General features: G+C 38.9%; 1 protein-coding gene across 2 annotated transcripts in view; it reads left to right on the top strand.

Moving 5' to 3' along the window:
- dnajb6b (DnaJ heat shock protein family (Hsp40) member B6b) overlaps nt 1-18,608 on the top strand; it is an 80,656-nt gene that overhangs the window by 434 nt on the left and 61,614 nt on the right. For both annotated transcript variants that reach the window (XM_049481950.1, XM_022666682.2), the window contains exons 2-3: nt 13,489-13,590; nt 16,292-16,401. In XM_049481950.1, the coding sequence (XP_049337907.1) occupies nt 13,523-13,590; nt 16,292-16,401 (178 nt within the window). In that variant the 5' untranslated portion in view covers nt 13,489-13,522. The remainder of the gene's footprint in view (nt 1-13,488; nt 13,591-16,291; nt 16,402-18,608) is intronic.

Here is an 18,608-nt window from a genome sequence, read left to right as displayed (position 1 = left end):
TAAGTACAGAGTATGGGTTCACTGTTTGGGCTCACTGTGTGGGTTCAGTGCTTGGATTCAGTGTTTGGGTTTACTGTATGGGTTCAGCATTTGGGTTTAGTGTTTGGATTCAGTGTATGGGTTCACAGTTGTGTTCAGTGCTTGGGTACAGAGTATGGGTTTAGAACTTGCGTTTACTGTATTGGTTCAGAGCCTGGGTGAAAAGTTCCGTTTCTGAGCTTGGATTTAGTATGCATGCTCAGAGCTTGGGTTCAGTGTATGGGTTCAGTGTATGGGTTCAGTGTATGGGTTCAGTGTATGGGTTCAGAGTTGTGTTCAGTGAGTAGGTACAGAGTATGGGTTCAGAACTTGGGTTTATTGTATTGGTTCAGAGCTTGGGTGAAAAGTTCAGTTTCTGAGCTTGGGTTTAGTATGCATGTTCAGTGTTTGGGTTCAGTGTATATGTTCAGTGTATATGTCCAGTGTATGGGTTCAGAGCTTGGGTAAAAATTAGTTTCTAAGCTTGGGTTAAATGTTCAGGTTCTGAGCTTGGCTTTAGTATGCATGTTCAGTGTATTGGGTTCAGTGTATTGGGTTCAGTGTATTGGGTTCAGTGTAATGGTTTAGAGCTTGGGTAAAAGTTTAGTTTCTAAGCTTGGGTTAAATGTTCAGGTTCTGAGCTTGGGTTTAGTATGCATGTTCAGTGCTTGGGTTCTGAGCTTGGGTTTAGTGTATAGGTATAGTGTCTGGGTTCACTGTATTTATTTAGAGCTTGGGTTAAGTGTTCAGGTTCTGTGCCTGGGTTTAGTGTATAGGTATAGTGTCTGGGTTCACTGTATTTATTTATAACTTGGGTTAAGTGTTCAGGTTCTGAGCTTGGGTTTAGTGTATGGGTTTGGGGGAAAAAACTAAAATCAGCTACAGCTAGAACAGCTTTGGTGTCTGAGGAACGCTGTCACATTTTCTGGAACTTTCTCAGACGTCTTTGTTTACATCTGTAATAAAGCGTAACGGTAGCCGTGGTAACTGTAAAGATAGGGTCATCTTGTACGTCTTTTAGTCCTGAACTCTACTCTAAAATGAAAGAACTAGTCTGTCTGGACTAGTCAGTCTTCTAATGAAAGCTTTCAGCTACTTTAAGTTATACTGGTTGCGAATGTTATTTTTGTAGAAGAGAAGTGCTGCCAATAGAATAGGACTGTCTGGAGCAGACAAATGTGGGCTAGAGGGGTATAAAACCCCCCACTATTGAGTTGAAATGTACATAGTTTTATTTATTCATCTGTAATTGAATTTTCATCATTTTTTATTACCTTTAATTTTCTTAGCTATGATTTTATGATCCCTACTTTATTATTAATTTATCATATTTTAAAATATTTTGTATATCTTATTAAAATGTGGGTCTTTTATTTATTAATTCCTTTTCTTTGACAATTCCTTTACTATGTATCGGCTCAGCTACATTGTGTATTAGGGCTACCCTCAATGTACTTAGAGTCTAAATAAAGGTTGATTGATTGTTTGATAGGAAAAAGTCTTTTCTGGACAGTAGAGACTCTCTTTCAGTCAGATTGTATTTGTTGAATGGTGGCGGGTGTGTAGAAGTTCCTCCAGAGCTCTTTGAAGTGCTGTTGGCTGGATTGTGGTTCTGGGTAATCTCTCTTAACTCCTGATAACCGGCTTCCTGTGTAAACGTTTGCAAATACTGTAACTGCCTCATAATTTCCCTAAACCGCTTCTACATGACTGTAATTCTATTTTAATTTGTGTTAAACAGAGACAGTGCATTGAGGCAGTCAGTTCACTGAAGATCTTTGCCATCTTTACAACCAGCCTCCTGTCTCTCCTGTCACACTAAACTAAAGCTAAAAAGATAAAAGCACTATTTCAGAGACCTGTAAACCTACTGGCACCATGTCTAATGCCAGGGTCGGGTTATAGAGGGGTATGAAAGTCTTCCCTGGACATTAGAAACAGTTACTTCAACAAAAGCAAGTTAAACTCTCTTTAATATTCTTGATTTCAGAAGAAATTACAAAATATAACAAGCTAATGTCCCAATACATGCACTGTAAACCCACAATTTGTTTAAATTGAAATAAATTAAGTCTGTTTAATGTAAATTTAGGTATCTACAACCTACTTTGAGTTAAGTGAACATTTTTAGCTGCATATGCATTCAAATAGTAAAATTGAATTTATTTATAGACTCTATAGTGTTTTTAAGTATAGATTTTAGTTAAATTAAATAAAAAAAAGGCTCATTATAATTCACATGACATAAAAATATACGTAGATTTATTGTGCAAAGCAATAAAAATAACATAAAAATATATATCACTAGCTGGTTTGGTCTTAACGTAACTAAGTTTCAAGTTTGTATAATCAAAAATTTAAGTAAATATTACTATAGAAATTTAAGGCAAAATATATCCTAAAATTATTTAAGTAAATTCAAATGTTTAATTGAGAAAACGTGTTAAAATGGTCTTTTTAAACAGTTTGCTTGTGGTTATTTCAGCTTGTGTCTGAGATACTGCTTTTCTCTTTAACAGATACTTTTTTTTGTTCATTTTCTTCTAAAATTTCATGTTAATTTTACGCCAAATTGTAAGGAGACGCAAACCCTCTCAAAAAGTTCTACTTTTGTCTCGTCAGCCCACAGAATGTTCTAAATGTACTAAATCATCAGGATGTTGGTTGGTAAATGTGAGACAGGTGGTTGTGTTCTTTTTGGTCAGCAGTAATTTTGTTTTTTTTTATCTTGGAATTCTCCAAATGGAGACCATTTTCACCCAGTCTCTTTATTCTTATTATTGAATCATTAACACTGAGCTTAACTGAGGCGAGTGAGATCCTGCAGTTCTTTAAAGATTTAAATGTTGTTCTGGGTTCTTTTGTGACCTCCTGGATGAGTTCTTCATGCCCTTTTGGAGTAATTTTGTCGGCCGGTCACTCCTAGGAAGGTTCGCCAGTGTTCCATTTCCAGTGTTCTTTTCATTAGTGAATAATAGTGAATCACTGTGGTCCTGTGGACTTTTTTTTTTATCTTTTCCAGACTGATAGATTATCAGTGACTTGTTTTCTCAACCATTTTTGAACTTCTTCATTAGATTGGATTATAATGTGCTGCTTTTTGAGATCTTTTATCTGCTTCATCTTGTCAGACGGGTTCTATTTAAGTGATTTCTTGATACTACAGGTCTGGCAGTAATCAGGCCTGGTTGTGGTTGTTGAAATTGAACTAATTTATGATTTATTTATGGGAGTAATTACTTTTTTCTATAGGGACAGGTTTGTTTGGATAGATTTTTGCCCTTATAAATAAAATAATTGTTTATTCAGGTTATCCTTGTCTTATTTTAAAGATAAAATGTAAGTATGATTTAAACAAAAAGGCAAAAATAAAAGACAGTCATAAGGCTTCAAATCCTTTTTCACTGCACTTTTTCTCACATGCTCTTTTTGTAGATAATATTTCTCTGTAAAAAAAATAGTTTATTATAAACCCTGTTGGGTCATGGTCTGATTTAGCCTCGTGAGTTCTGGCCAGACCTTGATGTTCAGTGACCTGAACCTGCTGCATCTGCTGCTCTGGTTCTGAAAGCTGTGTGTTTATAGATAAGACTGAAATAAGCAGAGGAAGGTGAGAGATGGAGAGGAAGGTTGAGCTGATGATGTCGTTGTGTTGGGGGGTTTCCTGTGGGTGAGTAAGTGTGAGTAAGTGTGTAACGCTCTAAAGCAGGGCAGTGTGGGATTGATCGACCCACATCTGCTCCCAGCAGGTTGGTGAGCTGAGCTGTGATGGAGCTTTACGCTCTCACAGATTCATACTGGATGAATATTCATACTGGATGGAGCTGAGAGCTTAGCACGTTTGCCCTTGACACAAAAAGCAAAGAGAGAAAGAGCTGAGCACTATTTTCAGCTTATAATATAATATATATTAAAATCTACACTGAATGGAGAGAAAGAAGTATTGGGACACCTGATGCTTCATTGAGAAAACACAGTTCCTCCACTGTTCCTCAGCTCAATATTCAGGGTTTTATACCCCTCTAGCCCTCAGGTATCGTTTCTTTTATTCCCATTCAATCTAGTTCTGTATTAGGGTGTTTTCAGCACTCCAGCACTCGATTGAGCAGGTGTAAAAACAGCAATCCAACGATCTGACCAAGCTGTCAAATATACTCCTTTTATTTGAGCTAAACTGCAGACAAGGCACAGTTTAATCTGATATATGTTAGCCAGATAATGCTAATTAGTTACCACAGCTAGGAACATACGCTGTCTCTGCTGCTCCATGCTGTTTACACGTGCAGTATGTGCAGCATTCCCTGTTTGCAGCCAGCCGCACAAGTCTTTATTACGTGTTTATTATGTGTACATGTGAACTGCTCGTCCTACTGAAGACACTGTGTTTAAAAGTGCAGCGTTGTTAAAGCAGCTTCACACTGCACAGATATACACTCTGGAACACAGAATCTTCTCACTATATTTTTATTTTCTTGCCCCCTCGCCAGACAGCTCTGACCAATTAGAGGAGACTATGTGCTCACATGGTTTATTGGTGCATATTTTGGTGTAATTAGGTTTATGCCTGTGTGAAACTAAACCAAACAAAACAGAGGGAGAAACGCTCCAAATAAGCAAACTCGTCAATTAAAAACCCCCTAGAAGCAACACCTGGAGTCCTCAAGGCAACATTATCGGACATTACTGTCTAGGGCTGCAACAACAAATCGATTAAATTGGTTATAATGGTTAAAAATAGTTGGTTGTAGACAGACTTTCGGCTAATTTTTTTTTTTTTTTGCTGGACTTGGCAACCCTGGATGCAGCTGGTTTTAACTTACTTTCTGCTTTTCTCTATCACTCTAAAAGAAGCTCTAAATGCGGGATTTAAAAGCTAAGAATGTTTAAATGTATATTATACCACAGTTTGTTCAGACCCTGCAATGTGATTGGCTGAGAGGCGTTCTATGAGTGCCGTTATCAGCCGGTAATGCACTATAACCAAATCTTCTCCATGTACTACTCCGCCACATACAGCTAACCTAGCAACGATGCAGCGCTTACAAGCCAAACATCAACAGCGCAGCTACAAACAGAGCAGCAATGGAACTATTTTAACTGCCGGAGTTTTTATAACCAAACAAATCGTATTTTTCTCCAACTCTTTAACTCAAAATCCTTCAATAAACAGGGATAATGGAACTGTGTCAACAGTGCCAAAATTACATGTTATAGCTTTCCGTCTCGTCTATTATTGATTAAATGAGCTGATGCACTGTGATGTACAGTGAGTACGGGTGTTGTCTTGTCTCTTATCTGGTGTGGTTACGTTTTTGGAGACACAGAGGTTGAGCCAAATGTGTCCACAGCACCTCTCCTACATTATATTAAATGTTTTTTATAGATGGTCTTGTTGCATGTTGTTTAGTGGGCTCTTGGAAGGTACTTTGACTCATTTGGGATTCAGCTGATCTACTTCCCGCTCCACACACAACCCGGCCTGCACACAATCAGCCCACCAGCAGTTGACCTTATCCTGCTTATCTGCTGACACCAGAGAAGGCCGAGCCGTTCCCTGTGACATTCATCAGCTCCGGTTAGCCCGGACGAGCCGCGGCGTGGAGGAGATGCTGTGCCTCTGTTAATCCGGTGGACCGTGGTGTTCGCTCGGCTCGGCTCGCTCAGGCTCAGGCAGAGGGGTGGAGTGTGTGTTGGGCTTGTTTGGAGCTGCTGTACACAGCTTGATCTGACAGCAGGCGTTTAATGCCTCTGTGAGAAACCGCTAATCACACTGCAGAGCATTCAGCAGTCAGATCCCATCTGCTCACACTGCGTTACGATCCGCTCTGGAGGAAGAGCAGGAGGGCATGAGGGTGAGACAGCAGATAACAGTAACAGATCATCAACACCTTGTTGTGGCTGATAATAAACTTTTACTAAGTACTTATTTTGTTTTATTGCTTTAATTCTTCCACATCAGACAGATGTGCAGCGCTGGTCTGTGGTTAGATCAGTTAGGACCTCAAATGGCTGGAGGGATGGCAGCATGGCTGGCAGCATGGCTGGCAGCATGGCTGGCAGGTCTGTTGGGTCAGTGAGTCAGGTGATGGTCAGTTGGTAGGCCAGGTGATAATCTGTTTGGTTGGTGGGTCCTTTGGTGGACTTGTTAGGAGGTCAGTTGGTAAACTGGTTGGTTGGTGGGTCACTTGGCAGGTCCGTTGGAAAGTCTGTGGGTGGGTCAGGTGGTAGATTATGTGGTCAGTTAGAGGGTCAAATGGTAGGTTTTATGGTCAGTTGGAGGGTCATATGGTCAGTTGGTAGGTTATGTGGTCAGTTGGTGGGTCAGATGGTCAGTTGATGGGTCAGATGATAAGCTGTTTGGTTGGTGGGTCAGTTGGCAGGTCCATTGGAAGGTCTGTAGATTATATGGTCAGGTTTTATGTTAGATGATCAGTTGATGGGTCAGATGGTCAGTTGGTGGGTCAGATGGTCAGTTGGTGGGTCAAATGATCAGTTTATAGGGTTAAATGGTCAGTTGGTGGATCAGATGGTCAGTTGGTGGGTTATATGGTCCGTTTATAGGGTCAGATTGTAGGTCAGATGGTAGGTCAGTTGGTGGGTCAGATGGTCAGTTTATAGGGTCAAATGGTCAGTTAGTGGGTCAGTTGATCAGTTAGTTGGTCAGATGATCAGTTGGTGGGTCAGATGGTCATTTGGTTGGTTATATGGTCAGTTGTTGGGTCAGATGGTCAGTTGGTGGATCAGATGGTCAGTTTATAGGGTTAAATGGTCAGTTGGTGGGTCAGATGGTCAGTTGGTGGGTCAGATGGTCAGTTGATGGGTCAGATGGTCAGTTGTTGGGTCAGTTGGTGGGTCAGATGGTCAGTTGGTGGGTCATATGGTCAGTTGTTTGGTCAGATGGTCAGTTGGTGGGTCAGATGGTCAGTTGATGGGTCAGATGGTCAGTTGGTGGGTCAGATGGTCAGTTGGTGGGTCACATGGTCAGTTATTGGGTCAGAGGGTCAGTTGGTAGGTTAAAGTGATAGGGAAGTGTGATCAGTTGCTGGTTTATCTGTGAGAGCTCAGCAGATAAAAATAGTGGTGTTCTGGAACAGGACCCGGCCGGTTCTCCTCCACTGTAACTCAGCTCCTCAGTGTTTATCTGTATCTGGAGGGAAAGGATATATTTTATGATCACAGTAGAAGGTGGTTAAATATAAATCGGAATAAATATCCGGACAGAGCCGGAGGCTGGCGTAGCTGAGGTCTGTTTCAACACAAGTCAAAAAAACACTTTTGTTTTCCTGCGTGTGCTAGTTCCGGACATTCACGTGCGCCGCGTGTGGACTCACGATTATTTTTATCATGCCCTTCATTTGTGCTTCTTACTGGTGAAGCTCCTGTTCTAATGCATGTTTTACTGCATCTTCACAGCTGAGCTTTTAGAGCCATAGACCGATTCTGAAGGACAGGCAGGATGTTATTTTATACAGGACATTATACATAAATATGTCTTTAATTAAGATGTAAATATTATCAGAATTTATGTATTAACATGAATTTGACCATTATTTTGTAATGATTTTACTGTGAGGGGAATGTATATTTTTTTCTTTTATTAATTCATGTAAATTGCTGTTAAATCTAAGTATATTATTTCTATATTATTCCTTTATTTTTAATTATTTACTTCTCTTGTTTTAAAGTTACAAGTAAAGATTCAGGAGTATGTTTTATTTTTTTTTCTAGTTTTATATTTATCGCATTTTCTAAAAACCCATAATTTCAAACCATTCAAAATGATATTGTGCTGTGTTGCGACTGTCTGTGGCAACCTTAAGTATTAGTTTAAGCTAGTTTAAGATTCTAAAGGCCGGGTTTTAGACAGACATTGGGAAGGATTTATATTTGCTGGACCTGGCAACCCTGGCTGCAGTTCGCAGTAACTTGCTGTATGCATTCTCTCTCTATCATTCCAGAGACAACAGAAGCTCTGTATGTGGGATTTAAACACTAAGAATGTGTTTAAATGTATAATGAGCTGATGTACAGTTAGTACGGGTGTTGTCTTGTCCCTTATCTGGTGTGTTTACAGTTTTAGAGACACAGAGAGTGGTTAATAATGTATAAACAATGAAATTCCACATTGACAAACTTTAATAGTCGATGTTGGCGACTATTTTGGCTGCAGCGATTAGTCGATATAATCGGCAATGTTGATTATTTAAATTTGTCTACTCCAAATTTCATTGTCGAATAATTGATGTGATGAGATTGGTAAATGGCTCGCTCAAACAAACTACGCTTAACTTAGTTTGTATCTCCAAAAGTCCCTTAAAACAACAGATTATATATTTAATCACTAAATATCAGTACTTTCCATGTTTATACAACGTTTAGACATTTAAATACCTTTAAAATCTCATGTTCAGCTGTTTCTACCATTTTTAGAGATGAAGGACATGGAATAATCGTTCACTAAATGCTTAATTGAAAAAATAATCATTAGTTGCAGCCCTACTGTCGACTAATCGATTTCGCACTATTATACGCTAGTGCTGTGCGATATGACGATACATATCGTGGGGACGATAGGTGTTGTGTTTACTCTCTACTGTGTGACCGCGAGTCAGGGAGTTGACTTACCAATGGTGCACGTAGCCAGCTACCTGTCAAAATAGTCCAGTGCGAGCTCACTGCGAGCATTCAGTATCCAATGAGAAATCACAAACAATGGTTTAAATGGCGCATGCGCGAGTTTATGAACATGGCGTTTCCATCCTTGACGGCGGTGCATCACCAGTAAGTCACCTCTCTCTCTCTCATTCAGCTGCGGTCGTTAACCTTTGTTTTCGGTGTGATGTGATGTTTGCTAAATGTGTAAATGTCTCGCTTAGCTTGAGCTTAGCGCTTGTACCATTTTGCTGCTTTAATCCGATGTTAGCGTCGCTTGAGAAATGTTTGTGCTGTGTTTAGCTTCCTGCCTCGCGTTTTCACGGTACCTGGTGCATCATGGGAGATGTAGTCTTCCTAGTCTAGTGCTTGATTCCTACTGAGTAACGTAACTGTTTGACTAATTTTACTTATTTATGGCTTTGTGCTTTTTGTAAAACGGTTAAGTGTTCATGTAAATTATTTTTGCCTTTTATGGTTAAATGTTTCAATGGGTTTACCTGTTGAAAATGTTATGGTAGAAATTAAACTCTTGTAACTTGTGCATAAGTGGTAATTTTGTATGGTGATTTTTGTAGTCCTGCCTTTGTGGCATTTACAGTGCTTTATACAGTATAGCTGCAGATGTTTAATGTTAGGTCAGCAGGTAAATTGCGCTGTACTAACTCTGCCATGTTTATATGATTGTTTATATGTTGCATTTATTGCACTGGTGCATCGTTTTCATTTAGTATTGGACAAATTTGAGTGTTTTATACTATTGTAACATTTGCACTTTAAATGAGCATGGCTGCATGGCCTTATTTACACCATGTTTTGTTGTACTTCTAGGTTTATAACCTAAAAAACTGTGGAATATAACAAGACTGTTGGATGTAAAACTAAACCGCAACTAAAAAGCTGTGGAATATAACAAAATCAAAGAAAATAAACAAACCCACAAAGAGTTATATCTGTCTGCCGTCCGTCATTGCCCTTTTCGGTGGGAAAGACCGAACAATAGGGGACCTATCGTTTCTACAATAATTTCGTCAATTATTCTTGCAAATATATAAAGTAGGCTATAATGAAATGTATTGGCGTGGTTGCTTTGCGTAAACTCGGTTTATATAATTGATAATAAAGTAATCTTCGCAAAAAAAAAAACGCTTTTGTGACATGATGCTTCTTTATGTTATTTGATGGACACTTTAAAAATTGTTAATTGAGTTTATTTTAATAACTCAATTTAAATACTTGTATAATTTTGAGAAAATTAACTACTGCACCTAGCTCTTCTGTTTTCATTTGATATTATATATATATATATATATATATATTGCTGCACTAAAAGGTAGTAATTCTCATTTGTGAAAGTTTGGTTTAATGTCACTTTGAATTAAAGTTGGAAAAAAGTAAGCAATGATATTATTTTGTCATATTTTTTCGAAGAACAACTGAAAACATACTCAAATGTGGTATATCATGATATATATTGTTATCGTGATATAAAAAATTCCATATCGTGATATATGATTTTTCCCGTATCTTTAAAAAAATTTAAAGAATTATCATGATAAATCCAAAGACAATTTATGGTTCATTAAAAAAAAACAGGTCTTTCTTCTCCTAATGAATCACTGTATTTCAGCCAGAGCCCGAGGTACAGCTGCAGGACACTGGTGTTCACCATCTTAACCTGAAATAAACTCCAGATATCCACAGAGAGCCTGGAGGAGAGTCTCAGTGCAGCTCTGAGGGATTCTCAGCTCCTCCACTGTGGAGGAAAGAAGGAGCAGTGTGGTCAGAAAGCTCAGAGCGGCTCATTCACACAGACATGTGACCCTCGGACTGAATAGCAGCATTCAGATCCTGTTTTATACACCAAAACTCCAAAAACACACATCATCTCCAGCCCCTGAGCTTCAGACAGAGCCGTGTGGAGAAGATCTGATCATAAACTGAACTGATTCTGGTTTGAACTGTGAGAGAAATAAAGAGTTTAAAGTAGATCTGTCGTGATAACTGCGTTATCGACTTATCGTACAAATGTCTAATAATAGGGCTTTCTCAAAACTAAACCGCTTTAGAGAGGCTTTTTATTAGGTTTAGAGCGAAGTAGTTTCACAGCTCCAGTGTGGGAGTATTTTGGGAGTATTAACGCAAATGAGCCGGTATGCCTACTTTGTTTCAAAACAGTGGGAACAAAAGCCACTAACCTGAGTTAGTATATGAATATTGAATATTGAATATAAATATTGTTCCCCAGATACATTTTTGCTCTGAATTTTCTTGACAGATGCATTAAAAAATACGTTTATAGCAAAAGATATGGCTGAGCCATCTGTGTCTTTGATCATACTTGTGTTTTTGAGCTAATTTGTATTTTACAGTATATATATATGATACATATATGATGAGAAAAAAAGAATCTGCAAGTGCCTTTGTGTCAAAAAAGTTAAAAAAGTTGATTTAATGTAAATGTTACTTTAATCTATTTGTTGTTACTTTATTTAATTTTTTTTTATATTTAGTGCAGTTTTCTCAGAACCCACGTTGGTTGTACTTTTTTTATTTAGCATAATAAAATATTTTTTTATATTGGAAGCCCAATGTCTGTTCTTAATCATAAAACAATAAGTTTTACTGTAAAATAGTGTAATATTATTATTATGATAGAAAAAAAAATAGTGCCCCTTTAAAATGACTATTATCGTTTATCGCAATAATTTCTGGGACAATATATCGCCCTGAAACAGGCCTAGGTTAAAGTCGCAGTCGCTCCAGGCCTTCAGCGACCGTCTCTAAATTAGTTACGGTCAGAGACTGTAAAAAAAGATGGACGCCGTGTCGCCGTTCCCATTCATTCAATGAAAATGAAGCCAAAATCTTCCGCCATGTTGGCGATCCTGACACCAGAGACCAGAGGATGGAGAAAGACTGTGGAGAGACCGCCTACTCATTTAAATAACCCCGCCCCTGAGGGCTGCCTCGAGGTCACAGGCTGCAGAGCGGAGCTGATGGTCTGTTATTGGTCCCGCCCATAACCAGCCCTTTTACAATAACCACACCTTTTTTGAATAGAGCTGAATAACGTTTTAAAAAACGAATTCTGTGGGGATATAAAAAATTGACAATATAAGCAGAGGTTACACTAACTGCTGCATTTAAATAAAGGGGGTAGAATTACAGTATATTAGAAAAAAAAGTGATTGAATGTTGTCTGTTTTGCCATTGAAACCTATGGGGATGGGTGGAGTTACACAGCTTTCTGAAACCGAACAGCAGGGGGCGCCCAACCTGTGGTGGCTTCACTTTTGAGAGAGGATGCTCTGTCCAGCTATATACAGTCTATGGTTACGGTATAACGGACGGAAATTTAGAACCGCATGCATTTTTTACATACTGCCATACCACTAGAGGCGCTGTGGAGCACAGTGCAGAACAGCACCACCAAAGAAGCACAGAGAGCTCGATATATAACACTAGCCTGTTAGCAAAACAAGCTAACACACTGAGTGCAGAGTTATTTATTAATCCCCCGTGATAAAAACTTCTTAAATCTCTGTATACGTAGAAGTAACTATACCCCTTTTAAATATATGAATTGGCCTGTCACAATACGATTTTTTGTGGATGATATATTGTCCAAGAAGTGATTACGATATACAATATTTTTGTAATTTTATAACTATTAAATGTCACTGACATAATGCTAAAAGAATAGCATAAAAAGTAATTATACACTTTTTAAAGACAACTAAATTTTAATTAATTATTTATTAGAAATAGTCCACACTGTGTGTACGGAGTCACAGTTATTGAAGAATGACTGGCTAAAATACTGTTCACTGTTATATATGTGAACAAACATATAGATAAACACAATAGACAATATCACGTTTGTCAAAAAGTATTGAGGTCATGTTTATTTATTGTACGATAAATTGATATTGCAATTATTGTGACGGGCTTAAATATTAATACTGTTGACTGAAAGATAATATTTGTTAACTTAATGCCTCTAATGACTTTAAGAATAACATTGAATTGATATAAAACTTGTCTTACTTGTGCAATAGAGCTTTTGAGAAGAACAATCAGTTTTAAATACTAAAAATTATGTATTTTAGATCCAATTATAGTGTTTATGAAACTATTTTAAATATTTAGTTCCTTTAAAGTTGTTGGCGTATCTTTCTTTTTTTAAGGTCTATTTTCCTGCTGATAAAGTCTGATTTCTTCCTATATTGTGTAATTTTGTTGGACAAAGTAAACCAAATAGTAATCAAAGCTTTAATTTAAAGCCTTAGTGTTTCATATTATATATACTCCTTAACAGTAGAGTACGTCACAAACCTATATTAAATATATGAATAGTTTAATTAATTAAAATAAAATAAAAATACAGTGAAACCGTCAGAATCTTGGAAAATACCATGATAGACATTTACAACAGCTGTTTTGGTTGATTGAAAAAGTACACAGTAATACAGTCTGTCAGTTTCAGACACAGTTAATAGAAGTCGGTGTGGATTTTGCAGTGTTTCTATTGGTCCGTTCATCTTTAAAATTCTGACTCAATATAAAGAACAACTGTCAAATTTGTGTTTTATCAAAAAGTGGGAATTTGACAAAAATGTAGATACAAGGATTTTGCATGACATCCACAATATCTTACTGACATCAAGAACGAGATGAAAATCACTCTTACTTCCCCAAATGTTACATTTGATTTTGGTTTTTTTGGTCAATTTCAGTTTTGCTTAATATTACTCTAATTTAATTTAACTTCCCTCTCTTTTCACTTTCTCTCTCTCTCTCTCTCTCTCTCTGCAGGGTGCTGGGTGGTGATTGGTGGGTGGTGTGAGTGATGGGGGATGAGTACTACAGTGTTCTGGGTGTTGCGCGGAACGCGTCTCCAGACGATATTAAGAAAGCGTGAGTATCCCTCGTTTTCTTTCTCTCTCTCATTCTCTCTCTCTCTCTCTCTCTCTCTAGTTCTCTCTGCTATTTTTACCACACTGAGTTCAGTTAAGGGAATCGGTTGGGGGTTCAGTTGGGGTTTCGGTTGGGGGTTCAGTTGGGGCTTCAGTTGGGGGTTTAGTTAGAGGATCGGTTAGGGGGTCCAGTTAAGGGTTAAGTTAGGGTTTCAATTAGTGCTTCAATTAGGGGTTCAGTTAAGGGTTCAGATAGGCTTCAGTTAGGCTTCAGTTGGGAGTTCAGTTAGGCTTCAGTAGAGCGGTTAAGTTAAGGGTTAAGTTAAGGGTTCAGTTAGGGTTCAGTTGGGGCTTCAGTTAGAGCTTCAGTTAGGGGCTTCAGTTAGAGGCTTCAGTTAGAGGCTTCAGTTAGAGGCTTCAGTTAGGGGCTTCAGTTAGGGGCTTCAGTTAGAGCTTCAGTTAGGGGCTTCAGTTAGGGGCTTCAGTTGGGGGCTTCAGTTGGGGGCTTCAGTTGGGGGCTTCAGTTGGGGGCTTCAGTTAGGGGCTTCAGTTAGAGCTTCAGTTAGGGGCTTCAGTTAGGGGCTTCAGTTAGGGGCTTCAGTTGGGGGTTCGGTTAGGGTTCAGTTGGGGGTTCGGTTAGGGGTTCAGGTAGGGGGTGCAGTTAAGGCTTCAGTTAGTGCTTCAGTAAGGGGTTTAGTTAGGGAATAGGTTAATATAAGTTAAGGAAAAAATATATCCAAACTAATCTAGCCCTGTGTGAAAGTGTTTGACCCTAAATCTAATAGCTTGGTTGTGTCACTCTTGGTAGCACCAACTGCAATCAAGCTTTACCGATAACTGGCATTGAGTCTTTCACATCTCTGTGGAGGAATTTAGTTCCACTCTTCTTTACAGAATTGTTTTAATTTAGACACATTGGAGGATTTTCCAGCAGAAACATCCTGTTTAAGATCATCCACAGCATCTCAATCAAACTTTAACTAGACCCTCCAAAACCTTAATTTATTTATTATTATTTTTTAATCATTCAGTGGTTGACTTTTTGTTTGTGTGCTTTGGGTCATTGTCCTGCTGCAGAACCCAAGTACTCCTGAACTTCAACATCAATAGAAGGGGTGTGCACAAATATGTGGAAGTATTGTGTGGTTACCAGTCTTACAGATCTGCAGTTCTGGGACTGAGCGCTCTGCACTTTCCTTTCAGACACTTTTACACACAGAAAGGGAGAGAGATATATTTTGGCTGAGTTGACATTAAGGTAACTCTCTTAAATCTCAGCAAACCGCCAAAACAGACATTCTTCCCTCCCCGGACCTCCATTCAGAGCTGTGTGGAAAACGCTGCGTTTAGGAGAACCTTTGTGGATCTGCAGCATCTTTTACTGAAACGACCTTCAGCCTTATTCATCCTCTCAATAGACCACGGACCGGTCTTTATTTACGTCTATAGAGCTCTATAGTCTGTAGTCACAGTGTTTTTAAATGGGGAAGGGGGGGATGTGCCGGAGCAGGAGGTCACAATGATGGTGTGTGAAGAGGTGGGCTGGAGTAATCCCCCCTCTGTACTATGTAGTATGTAGTAGGCTGTGTGTGTGTGTGTGTATATATGTGTGTGTGTGAGGCTGTGTAGCACTGCTGACTCTGGTGTTTGTATACATCTCACTGTGGAGCTGCAGAAATGCTGAGTCCGGTGGCACCTGCATGTCTGGTCAAGACTATACATGTGTACATAGTTACTGTCATACAAGAACCATTTTTAACAAAAAGAGCATCACTTACTTTTAAATTAAAAATAATTACATTATTTTAAAATAAACTCATCAAAAACTGAAGACATGTTATATGGAAATATTTAATAAACAAAAAAAATCTTAAACAAACCAGAATGTATATTTTACACTCTTTAAAGTAGCACCTCTTGCTTAGATAGAGACAGTTCTGCACATCTCTGCTGGAGTTTCTCCGTCAGCTTTATGAGGTAGAGTCACCTGGAATTCAGGCTTTCAGTTAACAGCTGTGCTGAACTCATCAAGAGTTAATTACTTCAATTTCTTGCCTCTTAATAAAGTGTTTGAGAGCATCAGTTAAAGTAAAGTAGTAAAGAGTAAAAAAAAAAAAGCAAATACTTAAAAAAAAAAATGAAGGTCAGTCAATACTAAAGTTATGTCATAAGTTATGCATTGATGACGATGAAACTGGCACTCATCAGGACCGCCCCAGGGAAGGAAGAGCGAGAGTTTTCTCTGTTGTACAGGATAAGTTCATCAGAGTTATCAGCCTCAGAAATCCCAAGATCCCTCACAGAGTATTTTGGTTTGTTTAACACTTTAAGTTACTACATGCTTCTTTATATGTACACACACACACACACACACACACAAACACACAAACACACACTGTGTGCTCAGCAATGCCAGCAATAAATACCATCAAATATTGTGATGTTATGTTAGAACATTCCCTAAGAATTGTCCAAGATATATAAATGAATATATATATAATTGAATATAAATTATCTTTATAATAAAAAGCAAAATCCGTTTCCTCTGCTAGTGTGTGCATCACTGTGTGTGTATCACTGTGTATTACTGTGTGTATTAATGAGTGTGTGTTTTAATGTCTGTGTAGGTGTGCATGTAATTGTGTGTATTATGGTGTGTAATAATGTGTGTGTGTGTTTATGTTGATGTGTTTTGTTTACAGGTACAGGAAACTGGCGTTAAAGTGGCATCCAGATAAAAACCCGGAGAATAAAGAGGAGGCTGAGAGGAGGTTTAAGGTGATCTCTGAGGCGTATGAAGTTCTATCAGACGGTATGGACCTCCGCTCTTTTATCTGCTGTTATTGATCTTATAGATTGTTATATATGTTATTGATGTTACAGAACAGGTAGCAGTGTTTTACAGGTTCGAGGCTGGATGATGAGCAGTTCACTCTTTTATTGGTTATAGCTCCAGCTCTGCTGCAGCTGAAATATCTGTAGAGTAACAGTAGAATCAGACGTTCTGATAACAGATGATAGCTGTACTGTTCAGCTTTCAGGAGCGTTTAGTCTTCAGTGGAGGGATATTTAGATGTCTGGATCTGTGAGCAGTGAATCAGTCCTTGTAGAGTGGTGGATGAGGCTGCTGATGAGTTTTGCTTCTCTTTAAACAGATAAACTCTATAAACAGATCAACAGAAATGTATAGTAGGGCACTGTATATTGTGCAGACCTAGTTTACCATATTTTTCGCACAATATAGCGCACTGGATTATAAAACGCACCGGATTATAAGGCGCTCTATTAGTAAACATCTATTTTCTGGTCTATTTTCATACACAAGGTGCATATATTTTCATATAAGGCGCATTATGTGACACTAGTAAGGAACAGGGGTGTCACCATGTTTTCCTTTTCCTAATTCAGCAGGTCTCACAAAAAAATATATATTTCTTTTAAAGTCAAACGAGCACAGTATGCTAATCTACACAGATTTCTCTCCTGAATACTGTTTATGTATTCAGAGTAAAACACTTCCATTCATTTACAGTAAGCTTAGATTTCCAGATTTTCACTAAGGCTGGGTGCAGCAGCATTAGCATTAGTTGTAACCCAGGGTAATATCAGTTAGCAGTTTATCCCACATAGCTTGTTTTAACACAATAAACACGCAGACTACAGTCTGTTATAGCATATACAATATACAGTGCTAGCTGGGGTTAGCAGTAGGCTACAGGATTACAGGATACTCCCTTCTGAAAGGCAAAATAGCTAGCGCTTAGTCTGGTTAGCACCTAATGCTAATGCTGCTCCTCTAGCAGTGCTAGCCAGGGTTAGCAGCAGGCTACAGGATGATAATACCTTTGAACAGCAAAAGACCAAGCACTTAGCATGGTTGGCGGCTAATGCTAATACTGCTCCAGCAGTGCTATCCGGGGTTAGCAGCAAGCTACAGGACGATAATACTCACCTCTGAACAGCTAAAGAGCAAGCACTTAGTGTGGTTAGTAGCTAAGGCTAATACTGCTCCAGCAGTGCTAGCTGGAGTTAGCAGCAGGCTACAGGATGCTAATATCTTTAAACAGTGAAAGACCAAGCACTTAGCATGGTTAGCGACTAATGCTAATACTGCTCCAGCAGTGCTAGCCGGGGTTAGCAGCAGGCTACAGGCCGATATATTCACCTCTGAACGGCGAAAGAGCTAGTGCTTGGTGCGGCTACCGGCTAAAGCTAATAGTACTGCAGCAGTGCTGGGCGGGGTTAGCAGCAGGCTACAGGACGATAATACTTTTTTAAACAGCGAAAGAGCAAGCACTTAGCATGGTTAGCGGCTAATGTTAATACTGCTCCTCCAGCAATTCTAGCCAGGGTTAGCAGCAGGCTACAGGACGATAATACCATTGAACAGAAAAAGAGCTAGCACTTAGCGTGGTTAGTAGCTAATGTTAATACTGCTCCTCCAGCAATGCTAGCCAGGGTTAGCAGCAGGATACAAGCCGATAATACTCACCATTAAACAGCAAAATAGCTAGCGCATAGCATAGTTAGTGGCTAATGCTAATACTGCTCCAGAAGTGCTAGCCGGGGTTAGCAGCAGACTACAGGCCGATAATACTCACCTCTGAATGGTGAAAGAGCTAGCACTTAGTGTGGTTAGCGGCTAATGCTAATGCTGCTGGAGAACTAAACTGGAACTCCTGTATATGGCTTTACTGTTTCTTAAAACCTGACTGGTAGAATTTATGTATAAGAAGCAGCAGATTATAAGACACACTGATGATTTTTAAATGCGCCTTATAGTGTGAAAAATATGGTAAATATTTTTTTTTTTTGTCAGAAGTAGTTAATTTAGTGTTGTTTTTAAGCCCCGCCCACTAGACATCAGTGCTACACTCTTTAAAGGTCTTCTACAGGTACATTCCTCCCAGTTGACAGAGCAGATAATGGCTGTAAAGTGTTGCTTTCAGCAGCGAGAGTCTCCTGAGTGTTTAGTCTTCAGTGGAGGGATGGAGGGATGGAGGGATGGTTCAGTCGTAA

Source organism: Astyanax mexicanus, chromosome 8 (assembly GCF_023375975.1).
Source record: "Astyanax mexicanus isolate ESR-SI-001 chromosome 8, AstMex3_surface, whole genome shotgun sequence".
Classification (NCBI taxonomy): domain Eukaryota; kingdom Metazoa; phylum Chordata; class Actinopteri; order Characiformes; family Acestrorhamphidae; genus Astyanax; species Astyanax mexicanus.
This window is presented reverse-complemented; position numbering and strand designations above follow the sequence as displayed.